The 21,971-nt window shown below is 43.6% G+C and overlaps 1 protein-coding gene across 1 annotated transcript in view; it reads left to right on the top strand.

Annotated features, from left to right (window-relative positions):
* The window catches only part of MCRIP2 (MAPK regulated corepressor interacting protein 2), a 215,809-nt gene extending 194,549 nt beyond the window's left edge, over nt 1-21,260 (top strand). Inside the window, exon 6 of the mRNA XM_078663004.1 lies at nt 20,619-21,260. Coding sequence (XP_078519130.1) covers nt 20,619-20,689 — 71 coding nt within the window. The 3' untranslated portion in view covers nt 20,690-21,260. The remainder of the gene's footprint in view (nt 1-20,618) is intronic.
* Nucleotides 21,261-21,971: the final 711 nt, after the last annotated feature.

Genomic DNA, 21,971 nt, shown 5'->3' on the forward strand with positions numbered 1-21,971 from the left:
TTCTTCCTTGATCCAGGCTTGGATCCATCGAACTTTTCTTCACTGGTCGCCTGCCAGCAACTTCCTTCTTCCAGGCTCCTGGTCCGGCAACGAGATCCCCGACGTCTTTTCAGACCTATGCAGCTGCAGCCCCTGGGCTAGGTAACTTCGGCACTTCGGTGTCCCAGCATAGCCTCACTATCCTAGGGTCAGGATCCACTGTCGTTTTCTTCCTACCAGGTCGGGTTCGCCCGTGAACACTAAACTTTGCCTTTACTAGCTTCCATAGACTTTGTCCCGCATCCCGCGTGAGAGTGCACACTCTGCACCCGAGTCCCCTAGGTCTCCTAGAAGTAATCTAACGATTCTATAGTCAAGTCCTAGCGATTCCAAAGCCTATTAGTACTGTACTTACCTGCTAGTAATTTCGCATTCCACTTTTAGAGTATATGGTTTTTCGTGCCCCTCGGGCATTTGTGTATAACGTGCTAACTTAAGTATTTTCGTAAGAGTTTTGTTGTGTGCTTAGCACCCTGTCCTCATAAAGAGTACAGGGTTGTTGTGATTCTAATAAATACACTGTTTATTTTCATAACACTTGTGTGGTGTCCTTTCACTGGGTGTTCAAGGGGTAATGTGATGGTAAAACAGCTGGCTTAACACGCCCTCTAGAGTCTTAGCCTTAGACTGCTCGTATCCATGCTACTAGGATAGCTGGTCTATAAGGTTGACTTACAACCAATCATCAATAAGGGTTGTTTGGACTGATATATAGTGATCACTAGAATAGTGAACACTGCACATCAGGCCAACTTCTCACAATGGGTATGCCCAGACATGGGTCCCATGCTCACTGTGCCACTGGATTCAAGCTAGCCTGGCTGATGAGGGTTGAAACCTTGAAACTAGTCCCAGGATGCTTGTTTCTGCTCCAGCGATGACCTGGTCGGGCCGTTTGGGCTGGACTGTTCCCATGAGGAATAGGGTCAAGACTGATTTGCATATGTCTGGGTCCAAACTGTGGTGGCATAGTGAGTAAAAGAACAATTGATTAAACCCAGATCTGTCACTGGGGGGGTGAGTGGTTTAAAAGTTTCAACACTCCGTCCATCATCTTGTTGTGTTTAGCATGTATTTTATACTGGAAGGATACCCTTCAGTACCAAATACCAGGCTCAGACAGAGTTTAAAACATTTCCAGGATTGTAGGTATGCTGTAAAGTACAGCACACATGAAAAGTTTGAAGAAAAGAAAAAATGTACCCAACATTACGCCTGTCTCAAGGAGGCATATATTTTTGGCGTAATGCCCTGTCTACCTTTTTCCTTTGGTAGGGAGTTTTCCCCAAAATCCAGGGATCCAGAGGTGCCATAGCCAATAAATATAATAATAGTGATGGAGGACAACTTTGCCTGGTGCCCATCTCAATCTGCCACAGTTCTGAGATGACTCAACCCACCCTAACTGTAGCTATTGGTAATGAGCACAACTTCATCCAGCCCATACAGGAACTACTTGTTCCCAGCTTCCGTAGCACCTCCCAGAGATGAGGCCAGCTCGCAATATTGAATGCTTTCTCGATATCTGGTCATGCAACCCATGGAACTGGACCATCCCCGTGGACGCTATTCATTTTGCAAAGGAGATGAGAGATTAAAGAAGGTATTGGGTTGTTCTATAAAACCATTTGGGTTGTGATGTAGCAACGATGGTACCACTGTCAGTAGTCTGCGTCTTTATCACCATATTAGGAACTGAAACACTGAATAGTAATTATCATTGAACAATAATTAATTCCTTCACAGCACGTACAATTTGTCATCATCTCAAAGAGTAATATATCTGAAAAAGTAATGGACCATGTGACCATAGAAAGTACATATCGATTAAAGGTGGGATCTGAAGGTCCTTTATAAATATTTATGCACCTGTATAACTGCAGTTGTGGCGGAATCACAAACTAGTTTCACAGTTCCCTCTGCTTGAACCAGTCTCCTGCAGTGAAAATTATGTGAAATTAAATGAATGAATGAAATGAAATGAAAATTATATTTATATAGCGCATAAACTACCCTGAGGCCTCGCAGCGCTGGTAGCTAGAATCAGAGAAGCAACAGAGCAAGTGCTAGCAGATGGTTCCAAACGGATGAGATTTTAGAAGCTTTCTAAATGCCAACAGATTACTATTCTTTCTGAGGGTGAGGGGAAGGGAATTCCAGATTTTTGCGGCATTGAAAGAGAACAAGCGGCCACCCCAACAGGCCTTGTTTATCTTATTGGAGGTGGCCAAGTGTAATGAGCTGGAACGCAAACTCTGTGGGGGAGATAGAGAGTAACTAGAGGGTGCATCATAACTGGGCCAGTCCTCCATATAGCTTTCTGGGTCAAACACATAGCTTTAAACTCTATCCTGGCTGCAATAGGGAGCCAATGCAGTTTCTTCAGAGCAGGTTTGGCGGACCGCCAGTGTGGTATTTGGTAAAGTAATTGGGCTGCACAGTTCTGGGTAACCTGAAGCTTGTGAATTGCAGCCCAGGGGGCTCCCAGATAGAGAGCATTACCATAGTCCAGGCGAGAGAGTATCAAGGCCTGAACCATGATTCTCCTCGCCTGAAACAGAAGTAAAGGGAGAATCTTCCGTAGCATTCTCACCAGACCATAACAGGTGAATGAAGTTCTGGTGGCCTGAAAAGTAAAATCAAGGGAACTGTCCAACCAAATTCCCAGGCTCCTTATCTGTGTCTTGGGGGAGGGGAGGGGTCCCAGACAAGTTGGCCATAGGGGGGGGAGAATGTTGGGCGATGGATTGCCTAGCAACATGATTTCTGTTTTTTCCCCATTTAGTCTGAGGCAGGAGAGCTCCATCCATCTGGCTACTGCCTCTAGACAGGGACCCAGAGTGCTAGACGACCCCTCAGCTTGGTTTAATGAAACCACAAGCTGGGTGTCGTCTGCGTAGGTGACAATTCTAATGCCAAATGGATGGACCAACTCCGCCAGAGGCCTCATATAAACATTGAAAAGTGTGGGGCTCAGGGCAGAGCCCTGAGGAACCCCACAGCTGAGTGGCTGCTTGGTGGAAACAGCCTCTCCCTCAAAGACCTGAAAGAAGCGTTCGTTAAGGAAGGAGACAAGCCATGTCAGCGCTGCGCCCGACACTCCCATCCCACTAAGTCGATGTACTAAAATGGCGTGGTTAACCGTGTCGAACGCAGCGCTGAGATCTAACAGAATAATGGCTGCCTTCCCTCCCCGGTCCAGCAAACTTCTTGTTTCCTCTGTCACTGCCAACAGGGCTGTCTCAGTCCCATGTTGGGGATGGAAACCCGTCTGAGAAGCACACAGCAGGTTATTAGACTCTAGATACTCAACTAGGATGTTATTGATGTGCTTCTCAGCCAATTTGCTCATCCAGTGGAGAAGCGTGGCTCAGTGTGGAGAAGCGTGGCTCAGTGGTTAGGGCGGCAGACCCGGAAGCTGAGATCGGCCATGGACCAGGGTTCGATTCCCCGCCTCGGCGGGTCTCGGGCTCAAAAATTCCACGGACTTGACAATTCTCGCTCCGGTGCCTACTCGACTCACGGGGTCACACTCTGCGACTCAGGGCAATTGCTTGCTTAATCTCCACTACGGCCCCTCGCGGCGGGATGCCTGGCTTTCACCTTGTGGATACCCTGCCGGGGTATCTCACAGGGGAATACCAGGACGGGTTCCCTAAGCAAGCGCCTTGATGCCTTCGGGTGATACGTGCGCTATATAAGTCGCAATACATACATACATTTACAGGGTAAAAGGGAGATAGGACGATAGTTGGATAGATTGCAATGATCCAGATTGGATTTCTTTAAAAGAGCCCTGACCATTGCACATATCCATGATGTAGGGACTACGGCCGAGGCAATCGAGGTGTTGAGTACATCAAGGATAGCTGGACGAATCGAGTCAATGACTGATATGAGATACTGTGGAGGTGCTGGGTCCATAGGGGAGCATGAAGTGACTTTGGGGATTATTTTGTCCAAAGAAACAGTATCTAAGGGGGTAAATTGTTCCAGCATGCAGGTGGCCGGGATACTAGGACTAACTATTGCAGCTGCATCTAGCTCAGAGTTATCAAGGGCAAACGAGGCATAAATAGTTTAAATCTTCTGGTAGAAGAAGATTGCTAGTTAATTGCAGCGTGCAAGTGCTCCTTCTGATGGTACTGCTACTTGGGGGGGGGAGGAGTGATCAGCGATTTAGCTATCTGAAAGATTTCCTTAGGTGAGTTGGCGGCTGTATTAATTTTTGTTTCGTAGAAGAGAGCTTGTGCGGCCTTGATTTCGGTTTTGTATAGCCTAATTGCTGTTCTGTATTCTGTCTTCCTGCACTGGGAACGATCTTGTCTCCAGTTCCTCTCTAGCCTGCGGCAAGATTGTTTTAAGTCCCTCAGTTTGGGTGTGAACCATGGGGCTACTTTTTGCCTCTTTATGCAATGCATGGGTTACTTGGGAAGAACTAAGTCAAGGGAGTTTTGGATCCAGTTGTTAAAACTACTGGCCGTGTTGGGATTAGAAACCTTCAGGGGTTTAAGGTCGGCAAGGACAGATTCCCATTGAGTACAGGAGAGTTTGGGCCACTTTCTACCCCACTTTTTTTTTTTTTAGGATCTTGGACTGATAAAGATCTCCCAGTTACCCAGGTCAAAGGTATTAGGTAATGGTCTGTCCAGGAAAGGGGCAAGGGCGTTTCAGTGGTCAGGGTTTCGATGTTGCTAAACACATGATCTAGGAGATGACCTTTATTGTGTGTTGGAGAAAACCCTTTTTGTACCAAGTCAATCGCTTGGAGGCTCAACCAGAGATTATTGGCTGAGAGATCAAGAGAGTTATCTAAGTGTAGATTTAGATCGCCCAGCACAGTGAAGTTGGCCGAAGTAAGCGCTAAATTAGCATCTAGGTCAACAAGGTTTGAAATAAACTGACCTGAAGCTCCTGGCAGTCGGTAGATTAAGAGACCTGAAAGGGTGTTTATCGGGGAGAATTCTAACGAAAAAGACATACTTTCACAGTCTGAGAGTGTGGTAGAGATAATACGACACTTATATAGATCTTTATAAATAATGGCTAGACCGCCTCCTCTACCGGTAGTACGGTCGGCTCTCTTTATTGTGTAGCCTTGGGGGACTGCCCACACAATAGCCGGGTCAGCTTCCAGTTGGAGCCAAGTCTCCGTTAGAAAAAGTACGTCTGGCTTAAGTTCTTCTATTAATAGAGCTATCTCAGTGCAGTGTTTAGGCAATGATCTGTAGTTAAGAAGGAACATCTTCCATAGGCTGTAATTGAAGGGTCTGCCGGTGGAACTGGGTGACAGCTTCCAATTGCAGTATGTGCAATGGGTCGTAGCGTCAGTGAGGCGCATAGAGTGTAAGCATCTCGGATTGACAGAAGGTCTTAGCTCGTATAGGTGTGAGGGGTCATAGGTAATTAGACTCCCAGCCACAGGATCAGGGTTTATGGCCCCTGGACCCGGCTGGGCGCAGACTGGCTTCCCTTAGGTGCGCCTTCGGCGCGTCAACGGCGCGCCCGCTGCGCGTGTCCGCTGCGCGATGGTGTCATGTGCTCTTATGTAGATTGGGTTCCCAAAAAAGCTGGAGCATCACCCTGCCAAGATGGCCGCCCGCTAATGGCACCACTAGGAAGTGCTATGCACTGTGATCTCCCTCCACACAATCAGCACCAATTAGCTGCGATGGACCGGGGAGTCAGCGCGCCATTAGGAAGTGCCAAAAATCAATTTTAAAAAAGGTGAGTGGCAAGTTAAAACAATGGCAGCAGTATAGTGGTTGCCTCTATAGCGCTAGCGCAGCAATGACCTGAAGAACTCAGATTCTAGATCCTGCCCGTCGGCACAACCGGAAGGGGGAGAAACTAGCCATAATATATCTACAACACTCAACAATCTGGAATTGCGTTAAAATTCGCTTGTGTAACAAATATTCCTCCTAGGCCTAATCATTAAACATTGCTTTAATATTCCAGCATCAGAAACCGTGGAAATGCTGAGGTGCCCAATACTGAGGCTGCCCAGTCTTGACTCGACTTTATGACTCTTTCTTCCACCGCCCTACACTTCTGTCTCTTTGCCTCACTCTTCCAGGTTCTTTATCATTGTATTCTCTCTTTGCCACCTTTTTGCCATCTTCCCTTTCTCTCTCTTGCTCGAAGTTAAAGATAAAAAAATAAGTCCTGGTCTCCAAAGGTGAGCGCTAGTGCACACCACCCACAAATGTATTTCGGTATGTGCAGGCTTACTTTAATTAACTCCACATAAATTAACCATGATCATACACGCATCTGTCTTCTAGGTACAAGGATTTGAGACTAGTAAAAGTATTCTTACCTATTTATTTTTGCTTTCATGATATTTTAGTACTTCGTGTTAGGCCGCAATACTTTTGTGCATCAAGATTCTGATACAGCCTTTTCAATGGGCCCACCTGCCATTTAAGGCATTTATTGATTTGCTTAGTCAGAGGAAAAGAAGATTATAAGGTCTGTGTGATGTACATAGATTCTGTCCATGTTGTTCTAACATGGAATCCTGGTTCTAAGGGATTCCGAGATGTGACAGTTGGAGCTGGACCTAGTGATGGCTGAGGTTGTACAATAAAGTCCTCTTGATTTACCAACTATTTGGTGTCAGAAGTCACCTTATTACACTGGCGACGATCGCGTGTGAAGGATAAAGGTGTACTTGAAGGAAGAAGAGGATGAGAAAACAACCTCAACATCGAGAGGAAATTTAAAAAGAAAACGACTTAGGCTGTGCTTTAGAAAACGAGTGAAAATACCTGGAATTCAAAAAGGTCGTCTATGTTGAAGCGGATTACTGGTGGGTGATTCGGCATGTTGTTTGGATGAATTTTTAACAAAACTCAATGCTGTGAAGCACAGTGATGTCAGAGGTGCGCGAGATTTGAGCGCGAGATAACTTTGACGTGGGAGGAATTTTGTGTTTCAAGCCTCGACTTCGTTTGGTTGCAAGGGCACGTGGGAAGAAACAAGCTCTATCGGGCAAAGAAAAGAGACTTGTGTTGCAAGCCTCGTTTTGGATGAGACGCAAAGGCGCTTGGGAGAAAAAAAGCTCAATCGCCTAGTGGAAAAAAATCAACTGGTTGTCCGGCGGACATCTTGGATTTAAAAAAGAAAAAGAAAGTTTTTGTTTCGAAAATTGGGAGGATCATAAGTAAGTAGAATTTGAAGAGAATAACTGCGACGCACTGGTGTAGAAAACGATTATTCAGAAGAAGTGACCATTTGAGAGGAAGGTTAAATTCGTTGGGTCAATTTAAGAGGCGACACTTTTCTAGGAAGAAATTAAACATATTCTGTTGGTGCTTGTGGTGACAGGCACGCCTTCTTCTTGTTCAGAAACTTTATTTAAAAGAGGAGAAACTTCATCAAGGACAAGGAGTTGGTGCTTACGGTGATAAGCACACCTGAAGTGTTCTTTTTCTTGATGTGTTTAATAGATTACGTTAATGTAAAAAGCATATTAGAAAATAAATGTTAAATCAATATGTGCACTTAGTTAGTGTATCATAGTCTTGGTAGAAATAATAATTTAAAAAAAAGGGTGAGGTGCAGTTAGAATTGTTTTCTGTCGTGAAGTTTATTGTATTGGTAAAGGTGTCAGAATATGCAGAATGTAACTTCACCACCGTGAAATCCAGGGGATCCACCTATTAGGTGGAAAAAATGGGAAAGAATGTTTGAAAATTACGCAAGGGTCTGTGGCACAAATCTCAGTGCTGAAAGAAAAAATGCACTCTTGATGCATTGTATTGGAGGTGAACGGCAGGAGGTTTTGGAGAGTTTACCTACTTTAAGTCAAGCAGATCAGAGGGGACTTAATGAATATCAAATATGTATATAACAATTGGACTTACATTATTTACCAAAAGTTAGCACAATTATGGAGAGATATTATTTTGGAAAGAGAGAACAAGGAAAGGATGAAACGGTTGAACAGTTTGTGACTGCATTAAGGAAATTAGCTTCTAGCTGTAAGTTTGGGGAGTTAACTGAGGAGAGGATACGTGATCAGTTTGTGCTTAGATGTACAAATGACAAAATAAGAGAAGAACTTTAGATGAAGGACGAGCCACCTTCGGATGAAGTGATGATTATTGCTAAGCGTGTGGAACACATGGTTAAGTGTGTGGGTGAGTTGAGCAAAGCAGGCAAAAATAGATGCCGTAATGAAAAGGTAGAAGAAGTACAGGTTCAAGAAGTGAAGAATGTTGATGAGAAAAAGAAGAAAGATTCTGTTGATGCGAAAGGTGGTTTACGTGATAATCAACCTAACAAAGCAATTGTAGAAAAAAAATATGGAAGTACTTTTCAAGGTAATTGCTACAGATGTGGGAGGTTAGGACATATGGCAAATGATACAAACTGTCCTGTTTTGAAAGTGGTCTGCAATGTGTGTGGGAGGAAAGGTCATTTAGGAAAAAATTGTCATCTAAGATTCAGAAGTGATACTAGGGTTGAAACTAAAGAAGTTACATTTCAAATTAATGAATAGAAATTAGATCATCCTTCTGGCTGGGTTAGTATAGGTGGAGTTAGAATTAAGATGAAGTTTGATTCGTGCTCACACTTGACATTTGTTTCAAAAGAAGATTATTTAAAACATTTCAAAGAGAAAGTTATACTAAAAAAATCAGATGTCATACCAACTGGATATGGGAAAAATCCAATAAAAATGTTAGGTTGGTTTACAGAAAACATTGAATACAATGGTAGATATGTAGTTGGGAAAATGTATGTTGCGGAAAAAGGGGACAGCTTGATTAGCTGGTCGCATCAAGCAAATTTGGGTGTGGTCCTCAATCCGAATGCAAAACCTTCTATTCAGGTGCAATCTGTGGATGGTGATGGAGAGGAAGTTGTGAAAAACTTTAAAGAATTGTTTTGTGAAAAACTTGGATGTTTGAGAGGTTACAAACACAAAATAAGATTGAAATCTGGTGCAATTCCAGTTGCAGCAAAAGTTAGGCGTGTACCAATTTGCATGCAGGATGCGATAAAGAAAGAAATTGATAGACTATTGAAAACGGGTGATTGAGGCTGTAGAGGCGACTGAATGGTTGGCCCCCATTGTCGTCGCGAGCAAACCCAATAATGAGATTCGTCTATGTGTGGACCTTCGGGCTTTGAATAAGGAGGTAATTGTTGATAAATTTCCTCTTCCAAACATTGAAGAGTTGGTTGCAACATTGGATGGAGCATGTTATTTTACTATGTTAGATATGGCTTCGGCCTATCATCAGGTTCCTTTGAGTTTAGAATCGCAAGAGTTGACGGCTTTCATTACTCCTTTCGGTTCTTATAAATTCCAAAGTATGCCGTTGGCCTAATTTCAGCCGCCTCGGTGTTTCAGCGAATTATGAATGACTTGTTTAAAGGTGTCAATGGCGTAAAATGTTATCAAGACGATGTCTTAATTTGTGGCAGAACTAAGGAAGAACATGATGATGGGTTAAGGTGTGTGCTGGGGAAAATGTTGAAAGCAGGGTTATTTCTCAGACGTGACAAGTGTAAGTTTGGAGTGACAGAATTGGATTATTTGGGTCATCATATTTCTGGTTTTGATGTGAGACCTAAATATGATTTGGTTAGAACAATTGAGGAACTGAAAGAACCATGTTCAAAGGAGGAACTTTCGTCTTTTTTGGGCATGGCAACATTTTAAAATACATTTATAAAGAACTTTGCAGATAAGACTGAGAAATGAAGGAGTATGATGTGTAGGAAAAGTGAGTTTGTTTGGACTGATGAATGCAATGCGGAATTTGTCCAAGTTAAAAAGGATCTCAAACATGCTCAGAATCTTCAGACATTTAGACCTGGTGATCCTACTTTTATTGTAACGGATGCAAGCTGTAAAGGGCTAGGAGCATTGTTGTTTCAAGTTAGGAATGGTGGTGAAGATCTCATTGCTTGTGCCTCTAGGTGTTTGAAGGGTGCTGAATTAATTATTCAGTGATTGAAAAGGAGGCACTTGCCATTTTCTGGGCTGTAAATAAGTTTAGAAAATTTGTTTGGGGTTGTCCATTTGTTGTAAGGTCAGACCACAAACCTTTAAGAGAGATTTTGGAACAAAAAGGTCTTGATGCTGTTTCTGCAAGAATTAGGAGATGGGTAATTGCTCTTCAGGAATTTGATTTTAAGTTTGAATACATTCCTGGCAGTACCAATGTTTCTGCTGATTGTTTGTCACGTTTGGTGAATTGTGTAGAAGATTTGGGAGAAGATGAGAATGATGATGGTGGAATTGAGGAGAGTGAAGTCAGAGTTTGTGATATTACCTTGGGTGCCATAAAGGAAGATGAGTGGAAGGAGGAATTAGCTAAGGATAGTGAGCTGGTTGAAGTTATGGATTTTCTATCTAAAAATTTATATGGGAAGTTAGCTAAACCTTGGTCGTTAATTTCTCATGAATTGGCTGTGTTGAATGGTGTTCTAGCAAGAGGAACTAGATTAATTCCTCCAGTGAGTTTGAGGAAAAACATTATCAATCAGGCTCATGTTGGTCATTTAGGAATTTTGAAAACTATGGAGCGCATCAGACAAGATTTTTGGTGGCCAGGTCTTGATTTGATGGTGGAGAGAGCAGTTTGTGACTGTTTGGCTTGTCAATTGAGTGACAGAGTTCTCAAACCTAGGTGTCCACCTATGGTTTGCAGAAAATTACCATTGTTTCCTTGGGATGAAGTTGCAATAGATATTGTTGGTCCATTGCATGGTGAGCAGAATACTCCTTATTTGTTTGTGTTGATGGACTTATACTCTCGGTGGGTGGAAGTTAGTGCGGTGTGAGAAGTTACTTCTCGTTGTGTGATAACATTTCTAGATTCTAGATTCAAAAGAGAAAGTTTCCCAAAGTCCTTGCTTTCAGATAATGGCCCACAATTTTGTTGATTTAGAAGGTTACTTCTCTGATTGTGGTGTAGTTCACAAAAAGATCTCATTATATCACCCAGAATCTAATGGTTCATTGGAAAGGTTTAACAAAACGTTGAAAGAAGGAATTCAGTTAGCAAGAGTAAATTCATTGGATTGGAAGGTGGAATTGCAGATTAGAATTTCAGCTTATCGTTTCACTCCCCATACCACAACTGGGAAAACGCCTTTTGAGCTCTTTAGGGGTAGGTCTTCAAACACTAATTTGTGTCCTGGTTGGATGAATTTGGATAAAGGTTTAAAAGACAATAGTATTGGTCTATGGAGAAACAAAGAGTTGAAGTTGCAGAGGAAGAGGAAAATGTACTATGATGTAAGGAAAAATGTCGTGGTTCCAAATTTCAAAATAGGAGACATGGTAAAAATTAGGGTTCCTGTGGGTTATAAGAAATGGTCTAAGTTTACAGATGTTAAGAAAATTGTGAAAATGTTCAAAAATGCTGTGAAAACAGATGATGGACGTATTTGGAATCTAAAGGGTCCATTATGATGTCGGGTGGATTTCCTCCGCCAGCCTGGTGGAGGAAATCCGCCCGACATCATCAGCACAATTCCCCTCCGCCATATTAGGATGGCGGAGGGGACCGTGGCGGTGCGAAACACCGCCCGCCTGTTTTCCGCCCCGGTCGCCTAGCGGCCGGGGCGGAAAACCTGTAACATGGTGGCGGTGTCTGTTAGACACCGCCCGCCATATTACAATGGGCTTTCACCAATGCATTTCCGTGGCGGCAATGCCGCCACATTGCCGCCACGGAAAGGCATGCGGAGACTCCCTGCGGGGCCCGTTGCGGGCCCCCTGGGAGTCCGTGGCTTGGGGGGTTGCACATGGGGGGGTACCTATGGTACCCCCCCGCATTTCAAAGTGCAACATGGCAGGCACCGCGTGGTGCCTGTCATGTTGCACTTTGAAAAGCAAAAGGTGCACTTTACACATGGCAGCGGGCGGAGATTTCTGCTCCGCCCGCCGCAATTGCACCCATACAGGATGCGCCCGCCTGTGTGGCGGGCGCATCCTAATGCCCTGATCGGGACCCCCACCCTTAAGGCGGGCGGTCCCGGGTCCCGATGTGATGGCGGGCGGACTAAGTCCGCCCGTCATCATAATGGACCCCTTAATCGGGTTGCACATTTACCTGTTAGTGTTCCATGTAATGTTCAGTTGCCTTCTGTTTCATCAGGGAGATGTGTTTCTAATTCTGATGCAAGGATTACTCTCTCCCGCACGAGTAACAGAGTTACTAGAGCTCCTGTTTATCTAAAGGATTTTGTATAATTATATGTTTCAAGTAATGTTTACTGTTGAAGGCAAATGTTTACTGTTGTAGACATGTTCAAATGTATTGTTCAAATAGAAAGGGAGATGTGTGATGTACATAGATTCTGTCCATGTTGTTCTAACATGGAATCCTGGTTCTAAGGGATTCCGAGATTTGACAGTTGGAGCTGCACCTAGTGATGGCTGAGGTTGTACAATAAAGACCTCTTGATTTACCGACTATTTGGTGTCAGAAGTCACCTTATAACAGTCTGTCTATGCCTCGTGCTTGTGTAATCATTACCTCTACGTTCAATGGTGGGTGACAACTTTACAACGATAGAAGCTGGAGTTTGAAGCTAGATAGGCTACTTGACTAATCCTAATATTCTTTTTAACATCACTATTTTTTTAATTTAGCGTGTGGCATTGTGGTTTTTTTTCCCTCGCTGTTTTCACTTTCAATGTGCCTCCATTTGTCAATTGTAAGGGATTCCACGGTAGTTTGTGAGATCTTTTCCCAGTCATTTTCTTTAAAGTAAGGTGGCCCCTCTCATCTTTGTTTAGATCAGACCGATCTTCCATGATTTCATAATTCGTTTGTTCCAGTTTGGTGTTATTGATGACTGGTAGTGTTTAGTGAAAAGTGTATGCAGAAATTATAAGAAATAGAAATTGGCCCCACAGATCATGTGGCACATTTGGAGGTGAGGGTACCAAAGAAAGGTAAACTATGCTAGAGTAGCTGTAGTGTGAAAATGAAATCAAGGTGAATTTGTTTGCTGTTGGGGTTTGAATTCTCCATATGCCCTCTTTCACTAACGGTTTAAGGGCATTCAGGCATATTTGTGTAGCGAGATTTTTATATCATTGCATGGAATCAACCCATTCTACTCCAACTGTGTTTAATGACCTTTCGACAATCAGTATAAGGAATTCAGCAACACGGAAATTACATCCTATCTCTTATCAGTTGCTGGGAATTCATTTTAAATCTGATGTTTAGTATTTTTGTACTCAATTCACAGATAAGTAAACATTACTTTAAGATAAGAGTGTGACGTGGGTCTGCCCTGTGCTCTTTATTCAGTGGCTTTCTTGTCTTTTGCAGCACCTTTCTTCTGCTACTATGGATGTGCTCCCTATTCTTGTTTGTCCAGTCTCTGAAATTCCCTGTTGATGTCTAGGAACTATTTTACCTTTTGCACCAATCTTTAGTATTTAACATTACGTGTGAGGGTAGTTATTACTCACTCCCACCACTCCATGAGTCTGCTCCTACCTATCCCTCTATCTTGTTCCTACCTCCAGCTTCCTAGTCCAGCCACTCCCTCTTTCCCCGCCATTGTGCTTCTACTCCATATGTTCCCCCAGTCTGCATGCTTCCCAGTGATATTGCTCTCCTCGCTTTCTGCACCAGACCTCATCACTCCTTCCCTTGTTGTGTCTCCGCTTGATTTCTCCTCTGCTTGTCATCCTGCTCCAGGGTGCCTCCCACTTCAGTCTGTTCCCATGTCTGCTTCCGCACTCCAGTATCTCTACCCACGTCGGTCTGTCCTGCACCTCACTGTTTATCGTTTTTCTCACCTCACTTCCTACACTCTGCTTCTAAGCAAGACCAATTGGTTTTCCCCATGCTTGCTTCCTTACTACACAAGCATTCCCACGCTTCCCAAAAATATTAAGTTCCACACGCACAGACATTCACAGAGACTGTAATGCTGGTTTGTAACTAGTGGTAGTATACAGACCAAGCATACCCCCAACATCTACATCAGGCTATTGTGCTGAAACCTAGTGGAAATTTCTCTAAAAAGAAAAAAATCATATATGCATATATATATAGCAGCGGCCGCATGCTCTGGGAAGCATTGGCATAGTTAGGTATGGTAAAAAAATCAAGCTTAACAATAAAAAACCCCATAAAAAATTCACAGAAAAAAACACGGGTCAAAGTGATAGTATAGTTAGGAATTTAAACAATATTCATAATTTAGAAAAAAAGCTTCAGAAATTTACTGATAAAATTAATAGTTAAAGTGATGTTATAGTTAGTTTAAATGTAATATTGTAAGCTAAAAAAAACACTGAAATTCACTAGTTATAGTTAACTCGAGTATTTGTAACTTTCGCCTTTACCATGCATTCCTAATGACCTCACATATTGTAATACTCATGACATGTTCTATGACATCATTGATAACCTCACTGATGACAAAAGACAGGCCATCATTGATGACATCACTGTGCATGGTGAAAGATCACGTTAGACTTACTTGAGTTAACGATGATTGCTGAATTTCAGTGTTTTTGTTTTAGTTGTAAATGTTACGTTTTAAAAGCCATTTTCACCTAACTAAAACGTCACTTTAACCTTTGGTTTCTTCATACGGATACACCCCCAGACGTGATTCTACGGATTCCCTATGGGAATTGTAATCTTGATGGGGTAATAAGGTGTGTTACAGGCCTACATTCAGGGCCAGCTCTAAGGTGGTGCGACCAGAGCCACTGCACCGGGCGTTGACTCCTGGTGGGAGCGCCATGTTTGCAAGTATATTAAGAATTTAAAAGCACCTTCCTGGAGAGAGATTGGGGTTTGTCTAGTAGAAGTTTTGACTCCTCAAAAGGTAACGCAGTGGATTAATATACCTGCTGCAAAGAACGTCTATCTTACTGATCACAAATTGCATATAATATAGAAAGGTCAGTGGGTTACTGCTTTTGTCAGAGAGATCCTTTTGCTACTTGCAATGTCTAAGTTAAAAGCAAAATATAGAACAGGGAGCTATTAACTGTCATCAAAGAACTGCATGCAAACAGCAAGGTATAGATTAGAGCATTATGATTTTTTCCCCAGTATTTCATTATCCTAATGTTGCGAAAAAGGGTTAATTTGGGTAGGAATACATTCCGATTATTAAAGAGAACCCTCAACCATGGTGTTAAATTTTAAATTCTGAGTTTGTGCTTCTCCATACCAAGCACTTCTAAACTGTGTTGCCTACCAGTATGGATGACGTGTGACTCCTACACCTTGTAGTCCTCTGTCTTATGTAACATTTCCCATGCACTGATTTACACAGGTATGATAGTGAGAGAGAGAGATCGATCAGGTATGAGAGAGAGAGAGAGAGAGAGAGAGAGAGAGAGAGAGGGAGAGAGAGAGAGAGAGAGAGAGAGAGAGAGAGAGGGAGAGGGAGAGGGAGAGAGGGAGAGAGGGAGGGAGAGAGAGGGAGAGTGTGTGTGTGTGTGTGATAAAGTGCTCTGACAACACTGGTATGAGTGGTGCTATAAAACTAATTAAATGCACCTGAGAGAGAGTAGTTATGGCGGCTTGAGGGTCATTGTTAAAGGCTGATAGTGAGGGAATCCGTGGCGGAGGTGGTCATTGGGGGGCGCCAACAAACATTGTCTCACCAGGCATCAGCAGTGCTAAAGCCCACCCTGCCCACATGTTTGATGTTTTGATGTTTGATGTTTGGTGGTTTTTATATAGCGCACGTACACTCCATGGAGCATCTTGGCGCTATTGACTTCATTGCAGAGTAGAGTGTTAGGAGGTTGTAACTGAGCTTTGGGTGTCCTTATACTAGGGTCTTGCATTTTGAATCTGATAGTCCATAGATCCAGGTTTTTAGTAGTTTTTAAAAAAAAAATTCTGATGGAGATGCTCTAAGATGAGCTGGAAGAGTATTCCAGGCTTTAGCGCCTAGGACTGCCAGAGATTTTCCACCTTTAGTGGCCAGTCGGAACTTGGGTATGGTCATTAGATTGGCCGTAGCAGACCTGAGTTCTCTATTTGGAAGGTATCTGTGAAATTTATTATACAGATATTTTGGTCCACACTTATGAAAACCTCTGTATGTGATCAGAAGGATTTTGAATAGTATCCGTTTCTGGATGGGGAGCCAGTGCAGCATGTTCAGGGCAGCTGAAGCAGAAGATTTTCTGGGCCATCTCAAAACCAGCCGGGCCGCCGCATTTTGGATCATCTGCAGTTTATGTAGGGTAGATTTTGCCACCCCTGCGTACAGACTGTTACAGTAATCAATTCTCGATGTTATGAGAGCAATTGCTACTGTGCGACGGGCGGCCAGTGGCAGGTAATCAAAGAACTTACGAAGGCCTTTGATTATGTTGAAACAGGCGCCAGCCACTTCTTTAGATTGCTGTTTGAAGGATAGCATGTCGTCAAATTTTATTCCTAGATTACGTGTTGCACTGATGGTATTAGGGGGGGCTTCCGCATCTGAGGGCCAGCAGGTGTGTGGGGAAAAGATGTTGTTTTTTCCGAAAGGCAGGATCTCTGTCTTAGCAGAGTTGCACTTAAGATGGTTGTTGTGCATCCATCCAAAAGTCGCGGTTAGGCAGTCTTTCAGTATCTGTTCGGCTTTTTCTGTGTCCTCATCTAAAACCAGGACCAGTTGGGTATCGTCTGCATATGCAACTGTGGTTACATTGTAACCAGCAATTAGATTGATCAGGGGTGCCACATACAGATTGAACAAGGTAGGGCTCAAACTGGAGCCCTGAGGCACCCCTGACCTGATCTCCTTCTCCTCTGAGTAGAAGTGTCCCAATCTGATTATCTGTTTTCTATGGAGTAGAAAATTCTTAAACCATTTCAACACGGTGCCCCCTATGCCTGCCTCAGCTAGGCGATGTAATAAGATGGCATGGGACACCGTGTCGAATGCTGCGGATAAATCAAGGAGAACCAGGACTGCCTTCTTCCCCTGATCGCGTGCTGCTCTTATGGTTTCTGTTGTTGACAGAAGTGCTGTTTCTGTAGAGTGGTTAGCTCTAAAACCTGCCTGGTTTGGATGTAATATGTTGTTTGTCTCCAAGAAAGTTGAAAGTTGTTTATTGACCAGGGTTTCAGCACATTTACATAAGGCGGGAGTTGTGAGATGGGTCTCAGGTTGGTTAGGACAGATGGATCATGTAACTTTTTTTTTGTAGGGGTTTTACTATCGCCATCTTCCATGTGCTGGGAATTTCCCCCGACTGGAGTGAAGTGTTTACAATGGCGTTAATCATGGGGTTGACCTCATCTTTAATTGCGTGGGCCAATGCAGGGGGGCAGGGGTCAAGTGGTGAGCCTGATTTAATTTTTGACATTGTGTGTGATATGTCGAGCAGGTCAGTTTTAGTGAAAGTATTCCATCTGGTTTTCTCTGAATTAGTTTCTGAAGCTAGGTTATCAGTGTTTACGATAATTTCAGGAAAATGTTTTGTAATGATGACTATTTTTTGTTCAAAGTAGTCTGCGATCTCATTGCAGAAACTCTGTGATGGGGGTATTTCCTGAGACAGAAACCTTGGGTCTCGAAAACTTTTCACTACACGAAATAGTTCTTTTTGATTATTCTGAGATGTTTCTATTTTGTTTGTGAAATAGTTTATTTTGGTCTTTTTAATTTTTGCGTGATAGTTTCGTCTGGCTGTTTTAAAACTGTCCTGGTCATCCTTGTTATAGTGTTTGCGCCATATACGTTCGAGTTTGCGTACTGTACGTAATGTATCTTTAAGATCTTTCGTGTACCAGGGGGCTGAGGTTTTCCCTTGTTTAAGTTTGGATTTATTTGCTCCTCCCGAGATTATTTTTTCCCCTATGGTTCTCATCCATTTTTCGTAGCTAAGATTGTCAATAGTCACATTCTCAGTTATCAGAGGTTTATTTTCTTTAACCCATATGGGTAGATCCGGGTGTTCAATTATTTTTGTCCAACAAGGAGTTGGTTTCTGATGTCTGGGTCCGTTTGGTTGGGTTTTGTTAGTTTCCCTCGCCACGAGGTGAAATGGTATAAAATTATGGTCGGTCCACGTCTGGGGCAGAGGAGTGGATACTTTGATGGTATTAAGATTAGAACAGATGCAATCTAAGATATGGCCCGCTATGTGTGTGGGGTCTTTCGTAAGAATTTTTAGTCCTAGCACCTGCATGATATCTTTAAAACATTGTACATTTGGATCTGTCAAGTTATCAAGGTGAAGATTTATATCTCCCAGAAGTGTGAAGTTAGCTGCTTTGAGTGTCAAAGCCGTAATTACTTCACCCATGCTATCCAGGAAATAGTTCATTTGTCCTGGAGGGTGGTAGATTAATGCTCCAGAGAACATAAAGGAGTCATGGGCCTGTATATTAAAGGCTAGGCTTTCCGCTCCTTTAATATCATGTAGCTCCGAGATGCTACATGTGAGTGTCTCACGGTGTATGATAGCAATTCCCCCTCCTCTTTGTATAGGTCTGTCGAGTCTTTGTATCTTATAGCCAGGTGGTAATGCACAGGTGATATCTGGGTTTGACCATTCTCTCAGCCATGTCTCCGTGATGATAAGGCAGTCCAGATTATTCTCTGAGAGCAGGTCATATATGTGCAGAGCATTTTTGCACATAGAACGTGCATTTATTAGACCACCTGTGATGGTTCTATATGTGATTTTGGGGGAGTTCTTAACATGGGGTTGTAATAAGTGTTTACACGTCGTACATACAATAGGTCCTAGCCATTTATCAACTTCTATGAAATGACTGCAGTTTTTGGCGGTGGTATTTAGGGACAGAAGTTTTTCTCTGGTTACCTGTTCGGATGGCATTTTGAGCAGGAACAGCAGCCCCCAGCCCGTCCTTAGCGCAGACGGGCTGGACTTTGGCTCGACTTCGGCGCGCTTCCGGCCCGCTGATCGCGTCAGCTGCGCGGAGGGATTACCGTATGCTTTTATACACGAGCCTTGAAGTCTAGAGCGCTGGGGCAGTGACTACGCCCAATATGTCCGCCAAAATGCTGCCTCTCACTCAGCACCTTAGTCGGCTGGGTGTGGGGCGATTCTACCGTGTTTGGCTGTCTCTTCACAGCGGTTATCTAAGGACAGTGTTCCTTTTTAAAATACAAACATTTTGCGGCGCAAATTAAAATTTTAAGGTAAAACAAACAGTTGTAGGCAAAACGCTTTACAGCTCAATTCTAACCCCCGGCTTCCGCCTCAGAGGAATGAAAATGCAATGGGTCTCCATGCAATGGGAACTACAGTGTAAGGTACCATGAATGAACAGAAGAAGAGAGAACATGACCAGCAGAACTAGAAAATTACACATTTGTACAGAAAATTCTGTGTTCATTCCCACATTTATATACAAACATACTTTTTTGCCCATCACATTAAATGTGCGCATGGCTACATCTTCTTTACTATGGTCAGTGTTTCCTCACCCTTGCTTTGAAAGGTAACATTCCCTGTGGCTTGCAAGCAAATAAAAAGGTTTGATTTGGAATTTGGCTTGGGTACGTGCTCGGAGTAACTTCTAAATGTTTTATAATTAATTTAAAAATAAAAGTTAGGTGTTTGGGGGTCTCCCCACCCCAAAAATAAAATGTAATTAAAATCATATATATGTGTGTGTGTGGGTGGAGAAGTGTGGCTCACTGGTTAGAGGAGGCAGACCTGGAAGCAGAGGTCAGCCCGGGACCAGGGTTCAATTCCCGGCTCGGCGGGGTCTTGAGTCCTAAAATGTCCATGGACTCGACAATTCTCGCTCCGGTGCCTACTCGATTCACGGGTTCACACTCTGCAACTCTGGGCAATAGCTTGCTTAATCTCCACAACGGCCCCTCGCGGCGGGATGCCTGGCTTTCACCTTGCGGATACCCTGCCGGGGTTATCTCACAGGGGAATACCAGGATGGGTTCCCTAAGCAAGCGCTTAGAAACCGCTTGGTGATTTGCGCTATATAAATTCCTGTACATTTACATTTACATTACACAACTATACTTATCATGCGTGCTAAAGGCATACACGTTGTATATGATACGTGGTAAAGGCACTGCGTGGTAAAGACTGGTAATGGACGTTTCCTGCCTGGAAGAGATGTGCAAGGTCAGAAGAAAGGTTTACTGACTGTCAGCTCTCCATGACTGTCTGCTGTTTGTGGTGCCACCAGTGACTCAGCAACAGTATTTCCCCCACATGGCCTTTCTTTCATCCAGCTAAGTGGGTGCATTTAAGATCCTAAGGTCTCTTGATAGCGGTAGTGGCGTCAGCCTGAAGTCGTATTTTGGGGGATCACCACTATAAACAAAGCTCCACATAAAGAGATTTTAATTCTTGAGGCAAAAATTATAATATGAAAGGTTATACAGTGGTGTTCTTATTCACCCCAGCCATGGCGGAAAGCTTTTTGTTGGTGTTGCCCCCAATTCAAATGCAGTTCCTAGAGTGCATTTGAACTTCTCTGCCCTGGACATGTTGGAGTGGTAGGTCCCAAGCCAAGGATTTCCTGGTCTTTTCTCTTGTTTGATGATCACTGTTTTTGTTTCTGTCCACATCTGTCTCGACTCTAAATTGTTGTTATATTTGTGTCACTTTTCAGATTTTGTGCCTATTGACCTGGAGGAGTGGTGGGCCCAGAGGTTTCTGGCCAACATTGAGAACTGCTCGTAGATCACAGGTTCGACCACAGTCGCCATCTTTGCCTGCTGCAGAGTGTGCTGGGAATGGCGCACCAAGTGAAACAAGAAAGGGGGGCATGGCACCGCGCACCCTCATTGGGGCGAAGCTGATCCTGCAGCACGCTTTGTCATAGAAACCGCACGTGGACCGTGCAACTCAAGAGACATTCCTGCCAAGACTGAGCCGTGTACTGGAACAGGAAGTTGAGCTCGATTCTGACGGTCTTTTATCCCACAGGGATAGTAAAGTAGTCCTGAGATTGCCTTTTCCCCCCGACCCCCTCCTCTTGGCCTAGTCTTTTCAAACCACAAGCTGTTGCCAGCGATGCACAATTACCTGTCTGTAGAGAACAAGATGTCGCCGGGGTGAAGCCACAGCCTCTTGCCCTTTCCCAACTCTTACAGCCAGCGCACTGGCAGCACTCGGGAAGAGGGAACGAGGAGACTGGACAAACACGCAGGAGACATTTTATACACGGAGTTCATGTGGCTGCACATAGTGAAAGATGTATACAAACCCGACTCACCCTATGATGGATGTAATTTATAAACCTTCTAATTTACTCTGTGTCCATGTGGTCAATGAGCATCTGCTACTCACCGAAATGTGTTTCGGCGCCCCATTAGGGGTAGTAAGCTTTATATAAATACAATTGCCCTAAAGCTATAAGGAAATCAATCTTGGTGGACGGGTTGAATAGTTGATAATCTCCAATTTGTTACAGGTATCAGCAGCCCAAAGTTTGGGCACCACACGGCACTTGCACCATTTGAAGGAGAACAGGTTGGGGCGGGGGGGGGGGGGTGCATGCGCGTTTAATAATCCCTTAAAGATAGAGGCATATTTATCATAGGGTTGGGTAGCATTTGCCACCCTTAAGTGTAATTTGTCAAGATGGCAGACTGGCTTAATAAATCAGCAGCAACGCAATGCAGCACACATCGCTGCGTTGCATTACTCTGCCTCAGGGAGGCGTTCCATGGCCGGTGCATGGGTGTTTTCAAGCAACACCTATAGATTTTGGTGCATTCTCAGATTTACCATATGTTTTAGATATGGGAATGTGTCAAAACTGCTATATATGCATTCCCTGGGGAGGTGTAACAAGGAGAAATATCTTTATTGCTCCTCGTTTGGGCCTTTTTCTATGTGTGCTGAATTCTACAGCACACATAGAAAGAGGAAAATGCCTCAGGGGATAGTTATTGTTCAGGAAGGTGCCCCTTCCTGCATGAAAACAATCCTTCTTACAATACAGCCGCCTTTGCACCAT

Source organism: Lissotriton helveticus, chromosome 10 (assembly GCF_964261635.1).
Source record: "Lissotriton helveticus chromosome 10, aLisHel1.1, whole genome shotgun sequence".
NCBI classification, from domain to species: domain Eukaryota; kingdom Metazoa; phylum Chordata; class Amphibia; order Caudata; family Salamandridae; genus Lissotriton; species Lissotriton helveticus.